This window comes from Entelurus aequoreus, linkage group LG11 (genome assembly GCF_033978785.1).
Source record: "Entelurus aequoreus isolate RoL-2023_Sb linkage group LG11, RoL_Eaeq_v1.1, whole genome shotgun sequence".
NCBI lineage: Eukaryota > Metazoa > Chordata > Actinopteri > Syngnathiformes > Syngnathidae > Entelurus > Entelurus aequoreus.
This window is the reverse complement of record NC_084741.1, coordinates 26,211,611-26,225,180: the sequence shown is the minus strand read 5'-3', so window position 1 is coordinate 26,225,180 and position 13,570 is coordinate 26,211,611. Positions and strand designations below refer to the sequence as shown.

At 38.8% G+C, this 13,570-nt stretch overlaps 1 protein-coding gene across 6 annotated transcripts in view; it reads left to right on the top strand.

Moving 5' to 3' along the window:
- adam22 (ADAM metallopeptidase domain 22) overlaps positions 1-13,570 on the top strand; it is a 191,877-nt gene that overhangs the window by 152,711 nt on the left and 25,596 nt on the right. For 5 of the 6 annotated variants that reach the window (XM_062062763.1, XM_062062764.1, XM_062062762.1 and 2 more), the window contains exons 12-24: positions 4,060-4,141; positions 4,253-4,343; positions 4,434-4,485; positions 7,503-7,602; positions 7,865-7,936; positions 8,156-8,248; positions 8,388-8,468; positions 8,536-8,586; positions 8,666-8,729; positions 9,728-9,833; positions 9,904-10,023; positions 10,112-10,280; positions 11,514-11,625. In XM_062062763.1, coding sequence (XP_061918747.1) covers positions 4,060-4,141; positions 4,253-4,343; positions 4,434-4,485; positions 7,503-7,602; positions 7,865-7,936; positions 8,156-8,248; positions 8,388-8,468; positions 8,536-8,586; positions 8,666-8,729; positions 9,728-9,833; positions 9,904-10,023; positions 10,112-10,280; positions 11,514-11,625 — 1,193 coding nt within the window. Of the gene's footprint in view, positions 1-4,059; positions 4,142-4,252; positions 4,344-4,433; positions 4,486-7,502; positions 7,603-7,864; positions 7,937-8,155; positions 8,249-8,387; positions 8,469-8,535; positions 8,587-8,665; positions 8,730-9,727; positions 9,834-9,903; positions 10,024-10,111; positions 10,281-11,513; positions 11,626-11,834; positions 11,857-13,570 lie in introns of all 6 variants that reach the window. The other variant, XR_009827742.1, reaches the window with a different exon arrangement.

Below are 13,570 nucleotides of genomic sequence, written 5' to 3'. Positions count from 1 at the left end.
TCATCAAAACTTGTAACTGGCAGCCATCCTCTGCTACCAATGTTAATTCCAAAAGTAAATAAACACGTTTTCCTTTTATGCCTCATGTACACTTTATTGACCTTACTAGTTTTGCCACCACAACAAAACAGGTATCGCTGTCCCTTCCTCTCTCATTAAAGCAATACATACATACTAGCACACCCTGGTTGTGAACAGGTCAACATGTTTTACATAGTACATGTTAACAAGATGTACACAGGGTCAATATGGTTTTGTCAATGTGAAAACACGAAAGTTTCCACAGGCAGTGGAGACCAGAGGTGGGTAGAGACCCAATAATTGTACTCAAGTAAAAGTAGTGTTTCTTTAGAATAATATGACTCAAGTAAAAGTAGTCATCAAAATAATTACTTGAGTAAGAATAAGTAAATATTCCATGAAAAAAATACTAAAGTATTGAATAACTTGTGAGTAACTTCTGATTTATTTAGTAGTTATTTTTTAATGGTTCTTGGACTGAAATTGTCGGTGGGCATGCAAGTAAAACATAAAAATCATGTACAATTTATTGCAACATGTTTTCTCCAGTTAGAGTTGAATTCTTGTGGGCTGAAATGTGAACAATTCTACGGACACAGATGATAGCACATGATATAAATGTTATTTTTTACTAGTTGTTAATGTAATCATTGAAGATTTGTGCTGCCTTGTCTGACGTCATGTCACTTTTTACAGTCAGTACGTTTCTATGCAGTAAATTAGTCTGACTTGGCAAATAATACATGTTCTTCTATTTTCACAACTACATGTGGAGTTCTAGTTCCATGCTCTTATCTCTAATGTGACTGATGGCCATACGCAGTGTGCTTCTCAAGTACACTAAGGGGCAATTGTGGTCATTTCAGCAATGTCCATCCATCCATATTCTACCGCTTGTCCCGCGAGGGGTCGCGGGGGTGCTGTAGCCTATCCCAGCTGCATTCGGGCGGAAGGCGGGGTACACCGTGGTAATGTAAATACAGTAGAAAAAGACAATAATAGGTTCGCGCCAGTAACTTTCAAAATACAGATCTAACAGATAAATACGAATTTCCACTGCTATTTGGTGTTTTGCATTTGCATTTGCATTTGCTTTTAATGTGTTTAAATGACACTTGTAGTTATTAGGATCATCAAAAAAATACAAAAAGCTATTTTTGTAAACTGTTTTAGGAGGTTTCTGCTTACCAGTTGTCTCAAACAGCCGGGATGTAATAAATGATAAATGTAACGTAATGGTGTCATCCATCTATCCATTTCCACCGCTTGTCCCTCTCGGGGTCGCGAGGGGTGCTGTTGTGATGTCATGTAATTAAATTGTCTTATTTTGGTAACATTCTGACACTTATTAAACAAGTAGGTTTCAAGTTTATCATACCACTGGTCAGTGTTAATTGTGTTAAATGTGTCTTTATTTTAAGGGACCTTGCAAAGGTAAAATGTCTCCATATGTCTTCTCTTTTTTCCAGCTGTAGAAGACATATTGTAATGATGTGTGTGACAATACAGAATAGGGATGTAATGATAGAATAATTTCATATCACTTTAAGATTTATTTAAATGAAAAGTGCGTGACAAATAAAATATATTCTAACTATGTATCACTTTTAGCGGGCATTGTCTGTCCTACTTTGTTCAGCGGTACTTGAACGCACCATAAAACACCTCATCTCTTTTCCTCTGAGGAAAGATCGATCATCAGAATTCCGTGCTAGGAGAGCACAACTGAATATCTTAATTTCTCCGACAGTAATGTCTTTATATAAGTTTAAATTGGTGAAAGACGTATGTCTGTTGTTTTCATGTTAGCATTTAGGTCTATACTTGCCAACCTTCCCAGATTTCCCGGGAGGCTCCCGGAATTCAGCGCCTCTCCCGAAAACCTCCCGGAATAAATTTTCTCCCGAAAATCTCCCGGAATTCAGCCAGAGCTGTAGGCCACGCCCCCTCCAGCTCCATGCGGACCTGAGTTGGGACAGCGGCGACAGTCTGTTTTCACGTCCGCTTTCCCACGATATAAACAGCGTGCCTGTCCAATCACGTTATAACTGTAGAATGATCGAGGGCGAGTTCTTGGTTTCTTATGTGGGTTTATTGTTAGGCATTAACGTCCTCCCAGCGCGGTAACAACACACAACAATAGCAGTCACGTTTTCGTCTACCGTAAAGCAGTTCGTCTGCCGTAAACAGCAATGTTGTGACACTCTTAAACGGGACAATACTGCCATCTACTGGATAGCCTCCGGAACACTGAAATTCAAGTATTTATTTTATTTGTATGTATAATAAATTAGATAAATATATACCTGTATGTATGTATGTATGTATGTATGTATATATATATATATATATATATATATATATATACATATATATATATATATATTAGGGCAGCACGGTGGTGGAGGGGTTACTGTGTCTGCCTGTAATATATATATATATATATATATATATATATATATATATATATATATATATATATATATATATATATATATATATGAAATATATATATATATATATATATATATATATATATATATATATATATATATATATATATATATATATAATGAAATATATATGAAATACTCGAGTTGGTGAATCCTAGCTGTAAATATACTCCTCCCCTCTTAACCACGCCCCCAACCACACCCCCGCCCCGCCCCATCCCACCCCGCACCCCACCTCCCGGAATCGGAGGTCTCAAGGTTGGCAAGTATGATTTAGGTTAGCAAGCTGGCACGAGTCAGTCTGCCGTGAGTTTATCAAAGTGCAGTTATCCATCACAATTTATCAGAATCATTTTAATTTAAAAGTGTAATACTAACAGTCAGGAGTTTTGCCACCGTCATCATTATTACCGTGTATTGTTACGTCCTTACAAGACTGGAATCCAAACACTGTGCCTTAGTAGTGGTAGTTCTGATTGGCTCCCCGCTGTGAGGCTCTGGTTGGTTGGTGAAATGGAGTCAAACGTCACTAAAGTTTATGTTGGATTAGCGAAAAAGAGTCACGTGACAGTGCCTGCGCAAAGAAGGTTCGCTGTCAAAATGAATTTGTCTTTGCAAGTCTTAATCAATAGAATTTAAATAATTATGATATAAATAAATGTAACGATCGTATAGTATGGTATACAGTATGTTACATTAAAACTACTCAGACAAGTAATTTTTTTCAAAAAGTTACTTAGGTACCGGTAAATGTAATGGAGTAAATGTAGCGCATTACTACCCACCTCTGTTGGAGACGCTGGTGTCTCTTTTTTACACCTTGCCTCCCAATTCATCTCTATGGTCAGGTTAGAGTCTCTGACTGTGCCAAGGTATTTGTAGCTGTCTATAAAGTCCACTGGCTGACCTTTGATGACGTAGTAGGCCTGGCATGTGGCTTCTAAATCAATGATCATATCTTTGGTTATGGATATGTTCCGCTGCAGTAAGTATTCTTCACAGCAGCTGACAAAGTAATGTCTGGACTATTTTCGTTAATCTGCAAATTCCTGTAGGGTCCTTTTAGCATGCTTACTTTGGCACTTGTTTGTGTACAGGAAGGAAAAATAAGGCTGTCACCACACAGCTTTGAGGCCAGCCAGTTAAGGAGTGTGATAACTTAGACAAAATGCCATTTATTTTAAATTGTTCAAAACTCGGTCAGCCTTGCGGCTGGGTTATGAGGCTAGATGGCGTTAAAGCTGAGGAAAAGTCAACAAATAAAAGTGACTGTCAATGAACAAACAATGGAATGAGTGTCGCAGCTGTAAGAGTATGAAATATATGAAAACCCAGAAAATATGCAAAAAGCTGGAAAAAATGTTTTCTGTAGGTAAAAAAAATCCTCATTATTGTGTATTATATTTATTTGTTTATCACCCGTCCTACTTATGTCTCTGGACAAAGTCACTTTAGCAATAGCTATTTTTGGTTTTGGTTATGTATGTCAGTATGTCAACATGAATCAGCCAGTCCGTACCATTTTTTAGGGGCTATACAATAAAGTGACTTTTGACCTTGTTTACCTTTGGTTTATTCTCTTTAGAGGAAATCTCTTTCACAGCTGGAGCGGAGCGTCCTACATGGGAGGTGTGTGCTCTCTCTCTAAAGGGGGAGGAGTAAATGAGGTAAACTTTAGGATGATGATGTTGATTTGTCATCAGTAGTCTACATTGAGCATGTTTATCTTCTTTTGCCAAACTAATTTTGCTCATGGTCAATTCGTCTCTGTCCGTTAGTATGGAAAAACAGATGAGATGGCCATAACTCTCGCTCAATCCCTAGGGCAGAACATTGGCATCTTTTCTGACAAGAAGAGGATCCTTAGCGGTAAATTCTAATCCATCAATCGTAAAACACATTTTATTTGCAATCATATTTCCAAACAATATGACTTTTTTTATTAATATTTTCTTTCAGGAGAGTGCAAATGTGACGATTACTGGTCAGGCTGCATCATGGATGATGTTGGGTAAGTAAAAGTATTTGTTGTCATCAAGAAATGAACTTACTAACTCTACAAATATAAGAACTCAGTTGTACCCTTTTACCTGTATTCAGTGCACAGTATATTTGGCGCAAGTTGGGAACCTCCCAGTGAATGTCAACACAAACCCATTTTCTATTAGTTAATGGTTTTTTGGTACCTGTTTAAACAATTGTTCTTTCATGATATTAGTTCACATTCACTTTATTTGTGCCACGTTAGAAAAATAACCATAACTTTGCATCACTGTGATTTGTGTTGTGTTTGTGCATTGGTGTATCCTCTTAAATATTTCTTGCATTCCTCCTCTATACCAAATGAGACAGCAGGTGAGCAGAAGCCTGGCTAAAACATTGCTTGTGCTCTTTGGGAGAACGGTTGTAAGCCATCACAACCTTTCTTGCCACATTTCGACAGCCGCTGCAAACGTCTCTGTTTGGTTCAAATGATGTGAACTAATGCAGTTTGATGGACTTTTAAAGTTTCTTCTACATGGGCTGTATTTGTCTTCATCATGTTGAACATTAACGCGCCATCTACTGTAACAGGGGTGTCAAACTCGTTTTCATTGTAGTTATGGCTGCATTTGGAGGGGTACAGTCAATAATAATATAAATATAAATTTACTGTATAAGGATTCATCTCATGATATTACACAATTGCCGTTTATATTTGATATCATATTTTATTGCTGTAAAATATAATCTGTAGATTTTGCAGTAAAACAGGCAGATCAGTCACCACAATTTTACCGTAAAATGTACAATGGACATTTTCTGCAAAGAAAAAAAACATTACCACTAAAAATTCTGGCGACTGAGCTGCCATTTTTTTCCCCCTGCAAAATCTATTGTAATTTTTAGAGTACAATTTGATAGATACCTTGCTTTGCATAAGTCAAGCAGATATTTAAGTTTTTATTTTAATTTCAACTAAAACATTTTTGAATGCATGATAATATAAAATGTGTTGTATTTATTAAAGTTTAAAAGATATGCAACTGCTTGCAGTACATGCATTTTTTTCTTTCAAAATCGAAACATGTATATGTATAGATAATTTCCTTTTGCAGGCCATATGAAATGATATGCTGGGCCATATTTGGCCCCCGGGCCTTGAGTTTGACACCTGTGATCTATGTTATTCAAGTCTATGCCCATTTGACACTTCATTAGGTACAGCTTATCTTCAATCTGTGGTCCAATATTACAATTGCGCCTTTACAAACGTAATATTAAATTTTCTGACATTTTACACACAAATGTACTGCAATACAATTCTACATGACTTCAAACTGCAGACACAGTAAAATAAATACCTGTTATATTACCTTTGGAAAGACAACAAATTTGTATTGGATCTCAATTGATTGAGCTTGTGTGGTGTCGCCGGTGAGTGTAAGTGTATCTTTTATAGGTCAGTTATTTTGTTTTGTTTGTTTGTTTATTTTAAGGATAACATCACCTCTCGCATTGGCTCCTTCATCGTTTTCCATAACTTGTTTCGTCCATGCGTATTTGATTGATACTGTCTGCAATGTCAGTGTCATCAAATTAATATATATATCCCGTGTGGTACTCTGCTTCCCAAAGCACTTACCAACTATCCTAATAGGTCAGGAGGTTAGAAGACATGTGACAGAGGACGAGCTCCTCTGTCACATGTTTTCTTCTACTCTTTTGCTTTCAATCAACACTTGTTTGCTTTCAATCAACACTTGTATTCATTGTACGACAACAGCCATGTCCATTGACGTAAGCTTATTTTCTACTCCACAGCACCTGCATGTGTGAACGTTGTATTTTCACTGTGTCAAAACGTAAATCACCTTGGTATTTAATCTTATCTGATACAAAATGGCTAAATGAAGGTAAAGGGTATTTTTTTGTGTTATCCCCTCAGACCTTTAGGGATTACTTCACTTTCACAACATATCAAAAACATCTCAATTCAGCTGCAGTCCTTGAGTTATCACACATGTAATTCATGATATAATTATAATTAAATATAATTCATTAAATTAAATGAAAGCAAATAATTAGGATGTGCAAGTGGTTCTGGATGGAAATCCAGATACATTTTTATTATTCTATTCCCTTTCTGTTATGAGGATTAATCAAATTGACTTGAAAGTGGATGAAACAACGGTTCAAATTAGAATTCTGCATCTTCTCTGTTAGGCTTCATTGCCCCATGCAAAACTTCTGAATGCATCTTAAAATCTATCAACACACTTGTTAAGGTCTTGGTCAAGGGGGGTGACCCCAGGATGCAGAGATGGGAGACAAGGTGGAATTACAAAAAATGAAAACATTTAATTAGACAAAAGGGATAACTAAGGGTGATGGGGCAGAAGCGCACACCATGTAACCTGGACAAAATAGGTTCCTCAGTGGTCGGCAGGAGAAAAGGCCAGGGCGCACTGAGCAGGGCAAGAGTCCAACAAAAGAATCCCCTTTACCTCAGGGAGGCTAGGAAACAAACACAAAAGAGGTTAGGAAATTCAGGACTAAGGAGCGACAACGTACCAGGTCTGGTGAGGTGAAGCAGGCGCATGCACGAGAGGGGTTCAGGATACATTAACCGGCAAGGCCAAGCTGTCAGTGACGAGCCTAAATACTGGTGGGCTAATTGCGAGCAGGTGTGCCTCAAGGTTCGCCCCTCGCCGCGGACGAATCACTGAATACACAGGTGCAGACATAAAGGAGAAGGCAGGATAAAGATAAAACACAACAACACTATAGTCAAACCTTGCAATTGTAGATCACAGTTGTAGTAAGTGATCTCCTCAATTGCAAGTATTCCTGCCCTTTCATCGAATGGGATATGTGTCTTAATTATCATATTATTATCTCTAAGATCTATGTTTAATTTACCCTATTAAGGAGTAATTATTAATATTATATAATATCCTGTAGTGTTTCAGAGACTTATCCCTCCACACAGTGTTGTCTGCCAGTTGCCGTGATAACACATTGTAACTCTGTGGTTGTGCTGAACAGCATTCACCTGCCCAAGAGGTTCTCTGACTGCAATGTGGAGGAATACTATAACTTCCTCAACAGTGGCGGGGCAGCCTGCCTGTTCAACAAACCCCAGAAAGTATGTCTTACGCACGCACACACACGCACACACATAGACACAGACACAGACACACTCACACATACACATACACACACATTTACAAACACATACACACACTTTGCATGTGTGTGCAATGTGAGATTTTGAAGGGAACCTATGAATATTTTCCTCTTATTTGACATATAAATGTTATGTTTAAACTATGACAAAGCTTAAAATCATGCCCCCTTTTATTCGTTGATGGAGGTCTGTGCTATAATTGATTGTGTTTTTCTTTTAGCTGCTGGACCCTCCTGAATGTGGAAATGGCTTTGTGGAGCCAGGAGAGGAGTGTGACTGTGGCAGCCCACTAGTAAGTTGCCATCAAAATAGGCTGCATGTGTGCTCTTGGGGATGCACTTTTAACTTCATTAGCATTAGTTCTTATCTGATGGTCTATTTAGGCAGCAACAAAATAATGCAGTGTCAAACTTGGTCTAATCTTGCATGATTATTTTGCCCACATTGACTTGTGATGAAATGTTAAAAGGAGATTTTGTGTCAAAGAATAATTTTAAACGTGTTGTAACAGGATTGTGCCAAAGAGGGAGAGAACTGCTGTAAAAAGTGCACCCTAACTCAAGGCTCTAAATGTAGCGATGGATTGTGCTGCAATAACTGCCAGGTAGCAAACAGTTCACGCTAACCCCTTCTTTGTGAAACATTTGTAGCCATATTGGTTAAAATGATTACGCCCAATGCTTAACAAGGGAGCCTTTACACCTTAAATAAGTGATGTAGTTTTCTTTCTTGCGCTCCCACAGATGGAATTCATGGGGGTTGTATGCCGGGATGCAGTGAATGACTGTGACATCCCCGAAAACTGCACAGGAATCTCCAGCCAGGTGAGCAATATCCCCACTTTCAGCCAAGCATCAAACGCAAGTTTGAACATTTCGCTTGCTTTGACAGTGTCCACCAAATCTGCTTAAGATGGATGGTTACACATGTGAAAAAGACCAGGTGAGACGACCATACTACACGTTGAACTATATACTTAATATACATTTGCATATTCCTGGCATGTTATTTGTCTCTGTAGGGGCGCTGCTTTAATGGAAGATGCAAAACCAAAGATAAACAGTGCAAGTACATTTGGGGCGAGAGTAAGTTTTTTGTTTATTCTTTTCTCTGTGCAATGAAAGCTAATGTCTATCACATGCTCATAAGGTAAACATCTGGGTGTTCATTCACATATGGAATGTACAATGTGTTCATTCATGTACACCCTTAATGAGGCAATTTGTCTATTCGCACGCACGCGATTTGTCCATGTACATACACACAATGCTAGCATCTATTTGTCCATTTTTATGCACACACAATGTAAAAATAGGTACCTGTCCATTCACATACGCACAACATGCACATTTTCCTACGTATGTGAACAAACTACAAAGTTAATGCTATAGCAATGAACAACCCATGATACATCTGCTTGTCTTATTTGGACAAGACCACTGATATAAGATCGATGTACAGACAGGACAGCAGCTCTTTTTTTTTCTACACAGCCTCAAGTTGTCTCTACTCAAAAAGATAACCACCATCATTAAAAACAGCAGCACATTTTAGTTCTGTGTGCAACATCCAGTCTGACTGCACTAACAAAATAAAGGCTTCAAAAAAGTACCTTACAAAATGATGATGCTTTGACTTAAAATACTGGTCAAAATTGTCCAATGATGTGTTATGGAATGATTTTTGCATTAATGCTGATAGTGCTTGTTATATTACATCAACGTTATGTTGATATGTGGGCTCTGTACTCCTCGGTACATCCTTGTCATTGTGGCTTGTGCAGGCCTTTGAGACACTTGTGATTTAGGGCTATATAAATAAACATTGATTGATTGATTGATGATTGATGTAATATAATGTGACTATAAATATTGTACAGTTACTTTTTTTTTTTTTTACACTGATTCAACAGGCTGAGCTTTAAGAGCCTTTTTTAGTTTTGTTTAAAAAAATACTTTTTGTAAGAACTAATAACCTGTGATGGTGGATTTTTTAGATATATGGTTTTCTGGGGTATTAAGAAGAACAACAACATGGATTTCATGTAACATGTTTGGTATATTTAGTGTGTTTTTTCTTCCAGAGGCCACGGCGGCTGACAAGTTCTGCTATGAGAAGCTCAACATTGAGGGGACAGAGAAGGGCAACTGTGGGAGAGAAAAAGACACCTGGATCCAGTGTAACAAACAGTAAGTTAGTCTTCTGTGACTATCTCTCATACATTTCAACTGTGCTCCTATTTGCATCTTGTTATTTCAGGGACGTTCACTGCGGTTATCTGCTATGCTCCAACATCTCGCCCCCTCCACGACTGGGAGAACTACAAGGAGGCCTAACATCCTTTTCAGTGGCAAGACACAGTGGCTCACTGGACTGCAGGTGCACGCACTCACATACATTTTTTTGTGAGTCCCTAATCTAAAAATGTGTCGGGCATGTGACTGTGATGTGTTTGTGTTTGTATCAGTGGTGCTCATGTGGTGATCGATGGAGACACTGACCTGGGCTATGTGGAGGATGGAACGGCCTGCGGGACAGACCACATCTGTTTCAACCACAAATGTCTCCCCCTCCAGCAGTTCAACTTTAGCATCTGCCCCGGGACCACTGACAAAACCGTCTGCTCGGGACATGGGGTACAAACATCAATATACTGTATGCATACAGTATAATATCCATGTGAAAAACTCTAGTTTGTATTCTTGATTGTTAGATGACGATAAGCAGCTAGCCGATTATATTTCGATTAGCCATTTGACCATTATTTTGGGGGGATTTACAGGAAGATATGAGAAATTACGGGAGAAAAGAATAACCTATAAAATGCAACTGCAACAGTGCAATTAAATAGAAACTTTTGAAGGGTAGCTTGATCATGGGGAATAAAAGTTGCATGTTACTAACATGGTTTTGTTATGCCTACCCATACGAGTAAATACATTTGTTTTATTTGAAACATGTACATTAGTCTTACATACATAGAGTTTATGTTTAGTTTATTTCAAACATGCACATAAAGTAACATTTATGCACATCTCATGTTTCCAATTTCACAAACATGACCAAAAATATGTAGGAAGAACCAGAGCTTATTTAATATTACCCTATCTTAATAAATAAATGTGTTCACTTCCTGTTTTCAATACACACCACTCAGGAAAGCCAGAGACATCAGGTGCCCGGGAATACCCCCATAAAGTGAAATGCACCCCCACCTGCACAGGCAACCCAAACTGATCCCCCCTAACCCCAACACTGTTCCCAAGCAGCACACCTCACACGACACTGTCCTTCAACAAGGAGCCAAATGGCGAAACTGGCAGGAGTGCGTGGTCTCTGACTGGGCCGACATGTCTGATAATTCCATCAGATGTGGAACTTAACAGTACCACCCCTCCCCACGTTTCCACATCATGAAACCAAGATGACACCCAATATCCTCCACTAGTATACTGCAGCTTTGACACACAACATCCTCTACAGGACAGTACAGTAGCTTTCCTTTAAAAGCTCTAAAGTGCACCTCCAGCAGGTCCGCCGCTCAGCTGACGGCTAGCGAACAGCAAACCGCTCAAGTGCACCAAAACACCGAACAGCCAGACATGCATAAACAAAAGCCCAGAAGCTGAGCCAAGCCTACCCGCAGTGACCACAGTACCACCCAGAAAACAAAAGGATCATGATTGTTTGGATACGAGACAATAGCACCAAAATTCTATTTATTTCCAGAGAATTAATTCACAATTCAATAACACAATTAAAACAAAATCCCTTTTGCAAAGCCAGTTTCAGGGGCAATATTTTCAGAATATAATTGTATCCTGTCTGATGGAATCAGACTGTATTTGTGCTGTTATATTCTGGTGCAGGTGTGCAGTAATGAGCTGAAGTGCGTGTGTTACCTGGGCTGGGCGGGAGAGGACTGTAACGCCACGTCGCCGCTCAGCTATCTCGTAGTGGGACCCACAGCCTCTGTATCAGGTAGCGCTCTCACCAATTCTCACTATCCTTTGTTATTATTTTCTCTCTTCCTCTCATCCACTTTTATGCTCACTTTATTGCCTTTCTCCAACACTTACTGCTGTATTACTATTTTTATGTTTTTTGTTTTGCTGTTTTGTTGATTGGTCATCACCAGTCACCATCATTTGTTTTGTTTTTTTCCACACTTATTCTTTGTTGACAGGTAGGTCTTTGACGCAGTGATTTGAGGTCAGATTTAAGTTACTATTTCATTCTATCTGCTTGTCATTCCCTGGTTCTTCCTCCTCTTACCTTTCCAGTTATAGGCCATCCTTTCAAATAAATGATGTGAAGTTGTTCCTACTAACCTCCAAATGAGGAACCCTACAATTCCGTTTGGGCCTTATTTACCCGTTTGTGCTTAAGTGTTTTTTTTATTGCGCTTGAAGTTCCTCTAATTCGTATTCTCTAATCAAGCCGGTAAACACCCACCCCACATACAGTAGGTGAGAAAAAAATGCGTAAGTCTGGAATGAAGACGGAGCTCATTACTAATGGGGTAGACTTTGCTCTGACGCCTTTTACTTCGATTGCGTAAAAATGGTCCACTAACACTTCTGAATTTCATTATAAATCATGAAAAATATAACACTTTAAATTTGAAAAAGTCATATCATGCCAGGCAGTGCTTGCCACGTGAACATGTCTCACCATGGCGATGCAGTGTGCATATGCAAGCTACAACATTTCCTCTTTTTCCTGGCTGGATGTGAATAATTATCTGAAGATCAAACTTTGTTTCACTTGTTATTATAACCATGCTGGTGTTATTTGTTATGTTAAAAGTTCAGTTTATTACAAATATTTGTAAAAGCCGTGATGTGTCAGAGGGGCTTCAGCGTTTTGTGTATGTGAGCTCACGCAAGCGAGCACAACAGTTGGATGTTAACTCTCAAAAATAAATCGAATCAATTGATAGATGCTAAATTTTTATATTTTATATTAAATAATCACAGAGTTCAATGATCATGGTTCGGATGAATTTGTATGTCTAAACTTCCAGAATGTGTTATGGCCTGTTTACGACAGATCGTGTTTTGTTTGTGGTTATTTTCCTTTGTATAAAAGTCATTTTCGGTTTCAGTGCTCCTTTTGTTTACATTCTGGTTACCGGGGCGCTGAGTTTTCTCACCTTTTCACAGCTTTAAAAGTTGTTGTCACCCTGCCTTCCTCGCGAAAGGTACGTTCTTTTGCTATTTGCTTATTTCCAGCGTTAGTATCGACATTTTGAAGTCGTTAAACTCGCACAACTTTTCTTGTGCTTTTTTCCGTGCACCTTCGAGCTGTTTGTTGGCTCATTACATGGAATAAAAGACTTGCTTACCCGCGGCTGCTTCTACCGCCTCCTTACCTTTTCCTGCCGGATGGTGAGAAATACGACCATCGCCACAATGCGACAACGAACGTGTCAGGATGTCTAAACATGGCAAATGTTTGATAGTTAATACAAATGGCATTAAAATGCTTTTATCCACATCTTGTTTGCAGGTGTCTCAATTGAAGCAATCAGAATACATTTGATAGTTTTCTGGAAGTTTATTTTACTGTTTTATCATGTGTGGTGTACACTGCATCCAAACTTTTAGTGCACTATAATGTCTCACCTTCTCAGAAGCGATGGGAGGCCAGATTTGACAGGGAACACCTGCTCCACTCAAAATGTACATCTTGGATGAAGGCGTGCAGTGAAAGATTTAAGTCGAGTGGGAGAATGTCGTGCAGCCAAAATCTGCGCAGTTGCACACTTAAACCCATTGGAGAATAAGGCTCTTTATGAATAGCGGTTGTTAAACCTGATTTCTCCTTCTAACACTCTCCTTGCTAGATGTGCTGTTATTGTGTGTTCCTCTCTGGTGTGTGGTGGTTTTGTTTGTCCCCCTATGAGTTGAAACAGGAGTCATTA